This window comes from Tinamus guttatus, unplaced genomic scaffold (assembly GCF_059628265.1).
Source record: "Tinamus guttatus ecotype Peru unplaced genomic scaffold, ASM5962826v1 Tinamus_guttatus_pri_ptg000203l, whole genome shotgun sequence".
Classification (NCBI taxonomy): domain Eukaryota; kingdom Metazoa; phylum Chordata; class Aves; order Tinamiformes; family Tinamidae; genus Tinamus; species Tinamus guttatus.
The window spans coordinates 231562-244424 of NW_028288737.1; the positions used below are offsets into that span (position 1 = coordinate 231562).

General features: G+C 41.5%; 1 protein-coding gene across 4 annotated transcripts in view; it reads left to right on the forward strand.

Moving 5' to 3' along the window:
• The window catches only part of SPIRE1 (spire type actin nucleation factor 1), a 125373-nt gene that overhangs the window by 70344 nt on the left and 42166 nt on the right, over nucleotides 1-12863 (forward strand). For all 4 annotated transcript variants that reach the window (XM_088524054.1, XM_088524055.1, XM_088524056.1 and 1 more), the window contains one exon: nucleotides 11013-11138. In XM_088524054.1, coding sequence (XP_088380180.1) covers nucleotides 11013-11138 — 126 coding nt within the window. The remainder of the gene's footprint in view (nucleotides 1-11012; nucleotides 11139-12863) is intronic.

Sequence of the window (12863 nt, forward strand, 5' to 3'; positions counted from 1 at the left end):
TGTAATCAAGCCCTTCTGCAGGAAGCTGGTGCTAACCAGCTTTCATCTCGCTTAAGGTAGCAGTGTTTGAGATAGATTAAGGTATTTGCATTTCTAGTTGCCCATGCTTTGTTCTTAAGCCTTACTTATTTTAAAAGTAGCTGCCCTGGAGTTTCAGCCCTCACAGTGACTTTATCATGAAAGATGCTGTACAGAAAAGAGCTGCCAAGCAGTAACAATTGGCCTTTGACTGTATGCAGGAGAGCACCGGGCAGCCATCGCCTCCATGATAACCTTACTCGCCTTTGATTGAGGACACTGCAGTATTAATTACCCTTCAGAGAGGCAATTCCTTTTTAGATGTCTGCTCTGGAGGGCATTGGGAAATCTGTCATGAAAAGGTGTGTGTTTCAATGGACATGTAGTAGATGTCTCTGCAAACGCCGGTGGTTTTAGAGCAGGCTTTGAACTTGAAAAAATGAGCTGGGAGTTCCTGCCTCACTTGCAGAGATGCATCTTTCATGATAGGTAACTGAGAACTGGTAAATAATTATCTATGGGGCAGGTCTGTGGAATACTTGGCATGAAATAGCTTAATTATTTTAAGAGCTCTGTTTATAAAAGAAGTGTTCATGCGTGGTTTGCAGGAGAAAGTAATTAGTGTCTCTCCATTTTCACTTTTTCTCTTCAGATAATGAGATTTTGATGAAGAGCTGGTTGTTGGCTGTTTCTTTCTGCAGATCCTTTTTTTTTTTTTCCTGAACAGTTTTCTCTGTCAAGGACATAGCTCTTATACTATAAAACATACTTTGTTCTACAAGGCTCCTGCTCAGATAGGAATGGTGAGCCTGATTTTGTTGTGGTGGAAATAATGTGCAAACATATTTTATCTGAAATTGAAAACAAAGTAGCAAGAGCTGAGCAGCCTTATCAAATACTCTAAATTGTGTCTCTCTTTTCCAATGACTTTGTTTTTAAGAATATGCAAAGGCATTTCATTTGGAGAAGAATGCTCTGCCTTTCCAGGTAGCCCTTTTGGAAAACGTGACGGCTTCCCTTGCTGTTGCCATCGCAGATGGGCTGAGGAGCGCGGCTTCGCCTCCTTCTGCACCCCACACCCTTAGAAATAAGCAAGCCAGCTCTTAGGAGGAACTGCCAAACCCTAGAGAGGACACAGAAATTTTTCTGCGTTCGGATTATCGACAGGAAGGTGTTTTCTTGCTCTCTATCTTTAGACTCTTATCTTGTGCTCAGTTCTATATGGCTTGTCCAAAACAGTCAGAAACAAAGAGTTGTTTCTGTTCCTCAAGAGTCATGATGTTAAAATAAAATTAATATATTTTCAGGTTGGAGCAAGAGATTAGCCTTTTGATTGTATTTATAATCTCCACAGGAAATAGTGCACATTAAAGTTTGTATCTATTCCTACCATTTTGGAATTTAAGATTTTAGGAAAGATGCCAGCTACAGCAAGATGTATAATAATTCACTGCAGCTGTCCATTGCACATTTCTGTATCGATATGGAAATCTTGCCAGCAAATAGAAGTACAAATGGACCAAGAAAGCAGGGTAAAATAAGAAAAAATAAGCCTTAGTTTTGTAGATGATTTGGATAGCTACGGCCTCAATCCAGAGCGTGTTGGTGATTTTCTTGATTGGAAAAGCTTCCAGACTGGCTCGGTGCTCTGCATGTTCCCATCTGCAAACCAGAAAAGGCATCAAAAATGTGTCGCAGGAACGAGTGACACGTGCACTGTGGTCTGTGAAGCAGCTCCTCGGGTACAGTGCTTAGAGCAGCCGTCGTCCCCTCAGTGTGCACGGCCTCGGCACCGTGTGGGGTTTGGGAAGGGGCGCTGAGTGCTTGTGCAGGTGGCGTGGGGGGTTATCCCTGCCGTGCTGCGGGCGGGATCGGTGCGGAGCCAAGGAGAAGCTGCAGAGCGGCTCTTCGCTCCGCTCTCCGAGCAGGATAAACACCATCTGGCTAATCCCACCTCTGCACAGGGCCTGTGTCAAACCCACTCACTCCACATATTGCAATTCCTGCTAATTGCCATATTTAGCAACGATTTCCAGGAATAGAGTGTGAATGGAGAGAAGGGACAAAAACACTCGCCCCACTTGCTGCATGGGGAGCTCAGGAGGAACTGGCATCTTCTAGAGTCTGTTTGGCTGGAGTAAGGCAGGATAAATGTTTGAGTCAGAATTATTAACTGTCATTTTTAATAGAGATGCAGTAAATTGTTAGTCAAATAATTTCATATCTTTGTTAGTCACAAATGTTTCAAGTATTAACATTGTAGCTGATTAACATCAGCTTTTTTTTTTTGTAAAGAAACAATTGCCATGTGGATTCAATGACTATACATTTTAATTAGAAAAAGTATGCTTTCTTTAAAAAATGTAGACATTTCTGTAGGCCTCTTTAGTGCAATCAGAGTTTCAAGACTTGATTTCCCTGACAAAGGCACTACAAATAAGGACACCACATGCATGAATGACCGGGTTTCCATATGTAGAGGTCTCCTGAAAGCAAACTGAGACTGGTTCGGTATTGCTGGGTTTGTTCATTGGGAGTGCAATTTAAACGTGTGTTATGTTTAGTACAGCAGTTTGTTTGGTTATGCAGCTGGAAATCTGTTTTGTGGATGGCAGTGAAAAGTCATGCTTCAGGACAAAACATAAAAGCAAGTGATGATTATGTCTACTGAGAGAAGTTTCAGCACTTTACATAAAAAATAAACTACCCGCACACATGCATTTTAAAGCTCTGTTTGTGAACTGTAAATTGCTGCCAAGGAAAGTGCATGTTTTTATTTTGGTTGATATATTTTAATTTGTTTTTAACTGACTTATGAATAAGACTGCCTTAAATTATTATACTGTCTCTCATTTAGTAAGTTTCCAACATCTGAAATTTTGGTAATGAGTTTAATAGGCATTATAAATAAATTTATATTTAAAGCTACTCTTGTTAGCATTATTCTCCCTTTTCCCTTCTATATGTATCAGTTATAGTTAGATTCTGATTTGAGAGTCCTTCCTGGCCGTTTTCTGTCGCCTTTGGTAGAGTTATTTTCTCGTTTGCTCCAGTGGCACATTTCGTTATTTTCTAAGTTTCTTTCTCATCCCCAGAGACGCCACCCCTTGCTGCAGCAGATCCCTGAGCATCCCGGGCACGAGGAACCTTCCCGCAGGCAGCGCCTCGGGAGGCCTTGGCGAGGGCTCTGACAGCCGAACAAGACCCTTTGGCAGGGGAGCAGCTCCTCTGCCTTCAGTTACTCGGGTCTAGGTTATTCAGTAACGCAAAGGGTGGTTCCACGGGGCTCTTAGTGAACGAACCGTGCAGGTCACCCTGTTAATGCATCCTGACACTCCAACCCTCTTAATACATCCTGACACTCCCCTTCACCTTTAATTACTCCCTTTTATCGCGTTTCCCCATCTGCACCTCTTCTCCGCTTCTGGAGTTAGTTTCTTGCCCAAGTGCCTCCATCCCGTCCTCCGCTCCGCAGCTCCTTCATGGCACGCGGAGGAGCCAGCGCTGCCGGATGTACCGGAGCTCTTGCCATGCTGGGGAGCAGAAAGCTTCAGAAAGCAGTGCCTGCTGCCAGGCCAGCTAGTGATTTTGTTACCCTTTGCAGGTTTTGCCATTAATATAAAAAAATTGGAAAAAACACAGTTTGTAGGATTTGTCTCTCGCTTGTGAATAACGCCGTTGATGATCGAATATTCAGAGAAGAGCTAGCAAATGCAGCTTACTCCATTTGTATAATTATTAATTCCTCCATTATTCTGCTTAGAAACGAGAGAGCACTGTTTCTCGGTGAAACTAAGAAAGAATGCGGGCTTGGTTTTCACTTAATTGGCTCTTTGGAAACCAGCTCTTCTGGGGAAGAAGAATGTTGTTAGTACAGAGGCACTGCTTACAGGCATTGTGGCAGTACACACAAACACGCATTTCAGCAACAGCCGTGTGCTGGGGGATGCGTCTGGCATACAATAATAGCTAAGCGGTTTTCAAGGAGAAACGGGGATTGATCTGAACACAGCTTTGTCAGGAAACATGCACTAGCACATAATGCTAGTCGTGTAGAAATTAATCTTGCCAAAAAGCCCGCTGGAAGGAGCTTCGTCTGACCAAAACATATGTGGGCCTTCATTTGAGGAATGTGCTTTGATAGGCCTCATTCTGTACCTAGAGAGCTAATTAAGACTAATAATAAGTTTCCATTGAACATGAAAAATGCAGTATTGGGCTTAAAAAATGAAATGTAGTTTTAATGCCTACTATTGTGGGATTCCCCTCTCTTAAGTCTCATGTTAGTTTTAAATGCTTTCAAAAGCATTAGTAACAGTGTTCAGTATTCGTAAGGCATTCATAAAGGTAGTATTGTATAAGTGTAATAGAGTAAAAATCATCTTCATGTATGATCTGTTCCTGACGTTGGAAAAGGTTCAAGTTTATAAATGAGATGCTTAAGTGCAGAGTTACCTTGCAATCGCTGTCTGTTGAAGTTGTATCCGATTCTCGTCGTTGCTTAAATTCAGTCTAATTTTATGGAAAAACAAGTAAGGCTTTCCAAGTAAGTGCAAAATGTAACATGTTTAAGAAAGAAAAAGAGTCACAGTGCTCAGCGTCTCAAAGCAATCAATACTGGAAGAAATGGTGCCAGGACAGTGGTTCTGATTAGGAGAAAATAGTTGAGGTGAGCTCTTTACCACGCACCAGTTTCCTCAGGAGAGGTGCTGACCTGCTTGAGTTTTGCCTCCAGTTTCTAAGAACAAGGGCATCAGTGCACTAAATGGCACTAGAGCCTTCCCAAGCGTGGTCTACGCACAGGGATCTTTCAGCTTGATTTCCTCGCTGTCATTCAGGAGAGCACGTGCAAATATTTGTTAGTCCACCCCTGTTTGACACTTAAGCACGTAGGTAAGTCATTTGCTCAAGGCCTTCAATCCTTGGAGTCTTCAGCATTGGAAAGCAAGGTGTAAGAAATGATGGTGATTTTGTGATACAGACAACTGGGCACTTGTTCTTTAAAGACCTAGAATCCAAAGCACTGTTGTCAGTCCTCAGGTCATGTAATTCCCATCTGCAGCTTGGGGATTAATTTTAGCAGCTGCATTTCTTGTGCTGCTTGCAGTCCTGGAAGAGGAGGTAGGCTGAAAGGTTTCATTAATTTGTACCAGTGAGTTTTAAATACTACATTTGCTTCTGCATATGTTTTTTCTTATTAGAACGGAAAATTGGTAGGGTAAAAAACGTATTTGTTGTGCCATTTTGTGGGGAGGAATATTTAAACTACTAAATTCTGATCTTGTGTAATAAGAACTACATAGCTCTTCTTTTGTCCACTTCAAAGCAATGCAAAACCTGATCAAAACAACCAACCCAAGACCTCCTGGAGCCAGGGGAAAGCCTCACCAGCTTGCTAGGGCACAGCTAAATACCAAGGTAGGTCAACAAACAAGGCGATTTGCCTCAGTTTGCACAGAAGTGACCTTTTCCTTGGCGTTTGCAGCAGGCGAGCTGGTTCCAGGTGCCATGGAAGCACCTGAAACGCCGTGCTGTGCACAGCCTTGCACGTGCAGGAAAGTGCAGCCGGGGGACAGAAATGGCTTCTGACCTCCCGCAAAAACACATCTTACTCCTCCAACCAGCCCATCCTGTGAGTTTAGTGTGACCAAATACTCTGGATAATGAAGGCTAAGCTAGACAAAAACTTGGGTGAGTTTTACAGAGAGGATAGTATTGTCTCGGTGAGGTGGTTTGCTTTCACCAGGCAGGCAGATGGCCCCTTGAAGTTCACATCAATAGGAATAAAATTAAAAAGAAAAAAAAATATTCAGAAAGAAAGAACTAATCACAAGGTTAAGCTTATCTGCACGGAGATAAAATCTTCCAGAAAATGACTTTGACTTGGGAAGGTAAAGCTGACTCAGACTGAGTTTTATTCTTTTCCACGTGGCCGTGCCACAGCGCATGTTGTGAGGCTGAAAACCAGCCCGGATGTATGTCCAGTGGCCTGTTGTTTGCAAGCAGTTTCTTCTTGGTGGTGAGGAAAAAAGTATGACTTTTAAGTGTATGTTAATACTCCAAGACCTTAATAACATTTAACAAGCCTGGCATTTAGAGGCTGCGAGTACATTTTGCATAATATCAATAGTGTCCCTTTGTGTCCCATGGGAAAAAGAAATCCTTTTATTCTCTGCAGCGCACTCATGCAGGCACTCTGGCCAGGGTGGCTACAAGTGGAAACACTTTCTGTCTTTTGAAATCTGAACTCCAGGAGGCCAGGTGCTTTGGTGATGTTTTCCAGTATTAACTTAGCAAAAAAAAAAATAGTTTTACAAAACTTAGCTGAATTTCAGAAGGTGAGTCAGTTGTGAGTATTTATTTTAATTTGATGTAGTCCTTCCTGGTATACATTCAGACAGATCCAGAAGCGTTTGTTATTCTCCAATTGTTAAATTGTGATTTTGGTTAACACTGCTCTGACTTGATGCACTCTGTTTCCTAGTCAATTGGGAATGAATTTGGAGGGAGGCTCTGGCAAGGCTACACTATTTACATAATGCCTTTTTTTTGTGTGTGTGGACCCTGAATGTGGATTGGAAACAGTCTCTAATCTTCTTAGTGATCTAAGCAAAGACTGAATGCTTTGGGTCAAGCTGGCTTTTGGATAGACTCGGTTAAAAAAAAAAAAAAGTTTTTAAAAAGACTACACAATGATTGCAAATGGAATAGCTTACAGATCGAGTTACTTCAAACTTTGTTTGTTGATAATACATTCGATATTCAGCCATTTTGCAAAGACCACGTAATTTGTTTTCAACCATGCTTTTTGATAGGCTTCCTGGAAAGGGAACAAGCAGCCCTTGTATGAAGCTCTGGGCACAGTTGGTGTTCGTTCCCCTCAGGAGAGCTCTGAATTGTATCATGAGGAGTGCAAAGGCAAGCGTAGAATAACCGCATGCAGAAGCTGCTTCTCCATGAACTCTGAGGGGCTGGAAAAGATTGAGATCTGATTTAAATCCCTCTTGCACCATGACTGCTATGGCATGGTAAGAGGAGGAGTTCATAAGGGAGATGATCCTGCCCCTCTACTCAGCCCTGGTGAGGCCACATCTGGAGTGTTGTGTCCAGTTCTGGGCTCCACAGTACAAGAGGGATGTGGAGCTGCTGGAGAGAGCCCAGCGCAGGGCCACAAGGATGATCAGGGGCCTGGAACATCTGCCCTACGAGGAGAGGCTGAGGGAGCTGGGCCTGTTCAGCCTGGAGAAGAGAAGGCTGAGAGGGGATCTAATCAGTGTATATAAGTTCCTCAAGGGAGGCAGTGAGGAGGATGGTGCTGGCCTCTTTTCACTGGTGGCCAGTGATAGGACTAGAGGAAATGGCCACAAACCAAAGCACTGAAAGTTCCACAGGAGCTTAAGGAAAGGTTTCTTGACAGTGAGGGTGACGAAGCCCTGGCACAGGCTGCCCAGAGAGGCTGTGGAGTCTCCTTCTCTGGAGATCTTTCAAACCCGCCTGGATGCCACCCTGTGCCACGTGCTCTAGGTGTCCCTGCTGGAGCAGGAGGGCTGGACTAGATAACCTCTAGAGGTCCCTTCCAACCTCAACTGATAAGGCAGCTGTCTTTTCATGATTAAAACCTTCTGACTGTGAGATTTTTGTGGTATTTTACAGTTACATAGCTTTTGAAACACTACTAGCATTTTGGTTTTTAAGGATTAATATCCTGAACTCAAGGTATGTGTGATGTTTCATATTTGATATCCCTTGCTTGCTCAGATTTTACATTATTTCTGCATTTAGAGGTTGTGGATTGCCAGGCTTTCTGAACAACAGGTAAGTACAATAGACTCTAATGAGGGGGAAATACTCAGTCTATCTTATTTACATTTTCCTTTTTCTTCAGGCTTACCTTCCCCAATCCAAAAATTTATGCTAAATCACTTAATTGTGTGTTACCACAAGGTTTTCTGTATCTAATGCATCTTCATGACAGGAGATTGACTTTTTTTTCAGAACATGAAAGTTAGCAGGAGCTACTGGTCCTCTTTAGGTATTTACATTGTAATGTTCTACAAAGCAAATAGTTGACTTTTTATGTGGTTGCTTTTTTGATAGGCTTAGTAGCAGACATCTTTTTTCTTTTTTTCTTTATTTTCTGTTCAATAATAAAATCAAGATTACATTCATCCCCTGCTTGAACTTGCCAGTGCTGCATTTCATTAACTTGCTGAGTTTTTGATGCAAATTGTTTCTAATTAACATGCTTCTAAATAAAGAAAAAAGCCATGCCTAGAAACCTGTGTACAATCCAAATGATAATAAAACTTTATTTTTGACTATGAAGACTCACACCATTTTAGAGTCTTTTTGAAACTGCTGTTGCTCTTATTCCTCTACTCACTGTTATTCCTGCAAGTGACATTGTAGAGCGAAACCCTTTTTATGTCTGCCGTAATTAATTGCCAGAAATAACTTGCTGAAAACACAGAGAGGCAGGTAAAGACATGATTAGTTATTAAGGGAAAGAAGCATGCTCAGTATTTGATCCATTTAAATGTAGGATAACCTGACATATTTCATTAAGCCAAGAGAAAAGTGTCTGTCTTGGCAGTGTGCCCTGTCACTATAGCACACATTAGACAACCATCTCCTTCGTTTTTTTCCTCCTTTCACCTGTAAAGGAGAGAGTATGACTTCTTAAAATAAATAAATACAATCTATTGACTTTGTTGTTATGAATATACAGAAATGAATTTGAAGAGTGTGAAAAAATGTGAATGGCATGGTAAAGAAGTATAAAATTCAAAAGTGATGAATCAAAGGCAGTTTTATGAACTTGTCTGCATTACTTCACAAAAAACTGAAAACCTTTTAGATTTAGAAAGTTACACTCTTGGCATAGGGAAACTATAGTCTTCTTTCTTTTCTTTATTTTGAAGGGAAGGGACACAGCACTGGCTGGAAGTAAGGGCAGTGGTGCTGCATTTCGTGTTTGTAACTGAGTCACTCTGTGTCAGTTTTGACATAGACTGTCTTGTGCTCGACACAGTCATTGAAAGTCATTGACTGTCTTTCTGACCCCCCTTTTCCAGAGGTCAGAAAGGGAGAACGAGAGGCAGGGCAAGGTGATTTTAGATTGATGCAAGTGAGCACAGCAGAGTGAAAAGACTGCAAGACCAATGGTTGCAATAACCAGAACAGGATATTGCAAGAGTCCAGAGAGGGAGTGTGGTAATTTATTAAAGAAGTTAGTCAAATCTGAACATTGCACTCTGTATTCTTATACTAATTGGAGGAAATTAAAGGTAACAATTAAGTTTAGATCACAAAAAGCGATTTGTCAACCAGCTCAAACCAATCTAAACATGACTGCAACCAAAAGAAACTATTGGGTCCTTCCTCCCTTTCCCAGGCTCTTCTCCTAAAGAGGCCTTTATCTTAAAAGCTTTGGTTCTGGAAGTCTTCTGAATGTAGCCACCTGTTTCCTCACATTTTGATTTGGTTTTAGTTGTAGCTGTGTAGTAAATAGCTATTATAAAAAAACACAGTAACAAGACAAACTTGTTTTGAAGCTGAGTTTAAGGTTTTATTTTAATACATATGCCAGTATGATAATGATATGTGTGTTTCAGTTTGTGTGTTGGGCTTTTCTGATTTGACAATCCTTAATGAACTAATTACAGTTCTTATTGCTTTGTCTGCTTCCTGAAAGGCTTCTGTGAAGGATGCGGGAGGAGCCTAAGCTTGCAGGTGATAGGTTTGACATGGTGGGCATGTAGCAAAAAGATACTGCAACTATTTACGTCACCGTTGAGCTATTTTTGTAAAACAGTGCAGTTTCATAAAGACAGATGTTGCTCATATACCGTTCAGGTTCTCTGTCATCTGAAATGTAAAACAAAGGTGGCCAAAGGTGGCCAGGGAGGCTCTCCTTGCAGGAGATGGGCTCCCCGTGTGTTGTTCCAACACAAGGCTGGACTTTAGTGCAGTCCTCATTCAGGTAAACTCAGGTTTGCTTAAGTGACAGTTGTCATGTTACAAATGCCAGGTGGTCAGGACCTTAAAAGGCAGGGTATAGGAGTACATAATTTTGTGTAAAATTCCATTTTAGAGATACAAAATTGTGACACATGGGTGTTAGGTTGTTTGATTTAAGGTCAGATTTGCCCTGAGTTGACACTGCAAGGACAGAAACCGTCTCTGACTCCCCGTTTCAGGGAAGATGCCTGTGTCCATGCCATGAGGCTGTGATACCCTGTGAATCCTCCATATCTCAGGACAAAATTATTCTCCTAGCACATTACAGATTTTTTAACAGCAGTTATAAAGAATTGTTAGTGATTTGAATAGACTTTTAGAGTGTTTTGCAGTTAGTATGAATGAACTGATCTCTCTTAAAGTATTTCTTTAAATCAGGCCTGCTTGTGTCTGTAAATGTTTGTGAATGTCTGAAGCAAAGCAATAAGCCTGCATTATTTCACACTCTTGCTGGTTTTTGAAATCTTTGTATCATCTGAGATATATTAAACTGTCACTTCACTAGCATTTAACTTTTTTTCCTACTACGCTTTCCATCTTTTCATAAGTTGGTAAATCTTTTCCATATTCATATAAAGGTAAGCAGCAGTTACAGTATTAAAGTGTATTTAATTATTGCCTACTTTTTTTTCCAAAATTTGGTGCTGCAAGGTTGTTTTATATCTCCCCTTGAAAATTATGTGAGGTACTTACATAATGAAAAGGCAATGCCTTGGCTTTCAGAGATTTTCAGGAAGTGGTTGTATTCCTTTGAATGTCAACAAGTCTTCCTACTGTTTATAGAAAGAATGCTACTTGTAAAATAGAAGGTAACAGAAGAATTAGGAAATGCATCTACCCAAATTTAAATACTTCTCATGGATTTTGGTGACTTGAATATCCAAGTGGCTTCTCTTTGACATTATTTCATGTTCTGTGGCATTAATTAAATCAATGGGCATTGTTCTCATATTAATGCTTATATTTCTCTCCAGCTGTGCGCTGCCCATCTGCCCACCCGATCGGAGGCCCCAAACCACTATCAAGCAGTCTGTCGGGCTCTGTTCGCTGAAACAATGGAACTGTACACTTTCTTGGCCAAAATTAAAAGTGCAAAAGAGGTAAGCAGTTGGAGAAGCTTTTCTGTTTTTAAACTTATTTTATGTGAGGTAGGTCTGAAAAGTATCTTCTGTAATTCAATCAGTACTGGATGCCAAATGCCTGAAAAAATTAGCTGCACTGTTGAACAGTGTTCAAGGAATTCTACAGATGGGATTTCTTTTTTGGCCTGTAACTGTTTTTGGAGGTCTCATAGAACTTGTTATTAACTGTGACCAGTATATTTGGGAGGAAATTGGGAATTTTTCTACGAGGTCTTGCACCATCCTCTTCCAGGCGCATGAATATGCAGTGTGTTTGAGACTGAAAACTTGTCTATTATTTCGGCAATGTTGCAATGTACCATAAATTTGCCTCTTTTCACTTCCTTTTCCCACCTTGCTTTTTCCTGAGAGTTAGCTGAGGTCCTCCTTTATTTTCCTGTATTTTCTGCCCACTAAGCAGCTTTCATTACCTTTGATGTATGATCGGCTTGTTAGGCTGCCACACAGACTTCACAGCAGAGCCAACTTAAAAAAAACAATCCGTCTTTAGGTCATCGTGCTTAAGTTCACTGCCTCCTTGGTTGTTACTGTTGACTGAAAGAGCATCCTATGAACCGCTTCAATTAAATGATCTGGATGAGGAGTAACGTTGGGAGGTGAGGGGAGGATTCTTTTTAATTAAAACTGCTTCAGTAACCTGGTCTGTAGAAAGGCTCCCTAAACAATTGTATGAACACAGGGAGGGAGCTGTTTAAATTGGGAGACCAGTGGGTGAGGGAGAGGACAGGAGGGGAAAGATGCTTCTTAAGATGTTTTTTCCCCAAAGCCAATCTCTCAAGTAATACTTTTCCTTTTCCTTTTCTCCTTTTCCTTTTTTTTTTTTTCTGTATAATCCATGAAGGATTTTCCTTCCCCTTGTAATTCAGGATCCAAAGTACCCTTGAAAAGAAGGGTAAGATTTTTTGGGCTGACCCAACTTGCTGCTGCAAGACACAGTGCTGTTCTACCTACCCATGCCCAAACTCCCCCAGTCTCCTTCTGAAAAACAAACAGAGCAAAGGGAAAAAAAAAAGAGAGGACTCATTCCTTGTTGGGTTAATGAGCTGAACCAGCTCATCAAGGGTCAGAGGAGCCCCAGAGCAGTTATCTTCACACTGGCAGAAGACTCAAACCAGAGGCACAAGGGCCTGGCATTTGCTTTCCTTCTGCTTGGAAAACTGGTAGGGATGCGTCCATCTAAGGGGGGCAGTTCTTCAGAGATGCTTTTCTGCTGCCTTTGAGTTGAGTTTCATGTTCCTGTTTCCTCCAGTTCTACTCAAGCTGAAAGCAATTTTTAAACCATATCAGGATCATGCAGGGATAATTATGGCATTGGCAGCACGGCTAAAGAGACACTTGTTTTCTGAAATGCTGAACGTTGTGGTTCAGCTGCAGCCACTGCTGCTGATGCGGAGCCCCGGCCGGGTACGGGGTCTCAGTGCTAGACCTGCTTTCTGAACCTTGACGTTAAATTCACAGCTTGGGTTTTGGCTGCTCCTTAGTGGTCTGACCATTGCATATACTAATTGAAAAACCTTTGCCAGCAACACCTCTAACAGCTGTCCACACTGAGGATCAGATACAGGACCCTCTGGAGCCCCTCTTCCTGCTCAGAAAGGTTACCTTTCCAGTAGTTCTTAAGCATTTAGAGGACAGAAAGCAGTTACATGCCATCTCTATTCTTAGTCAGTATTGAAGTAAAAT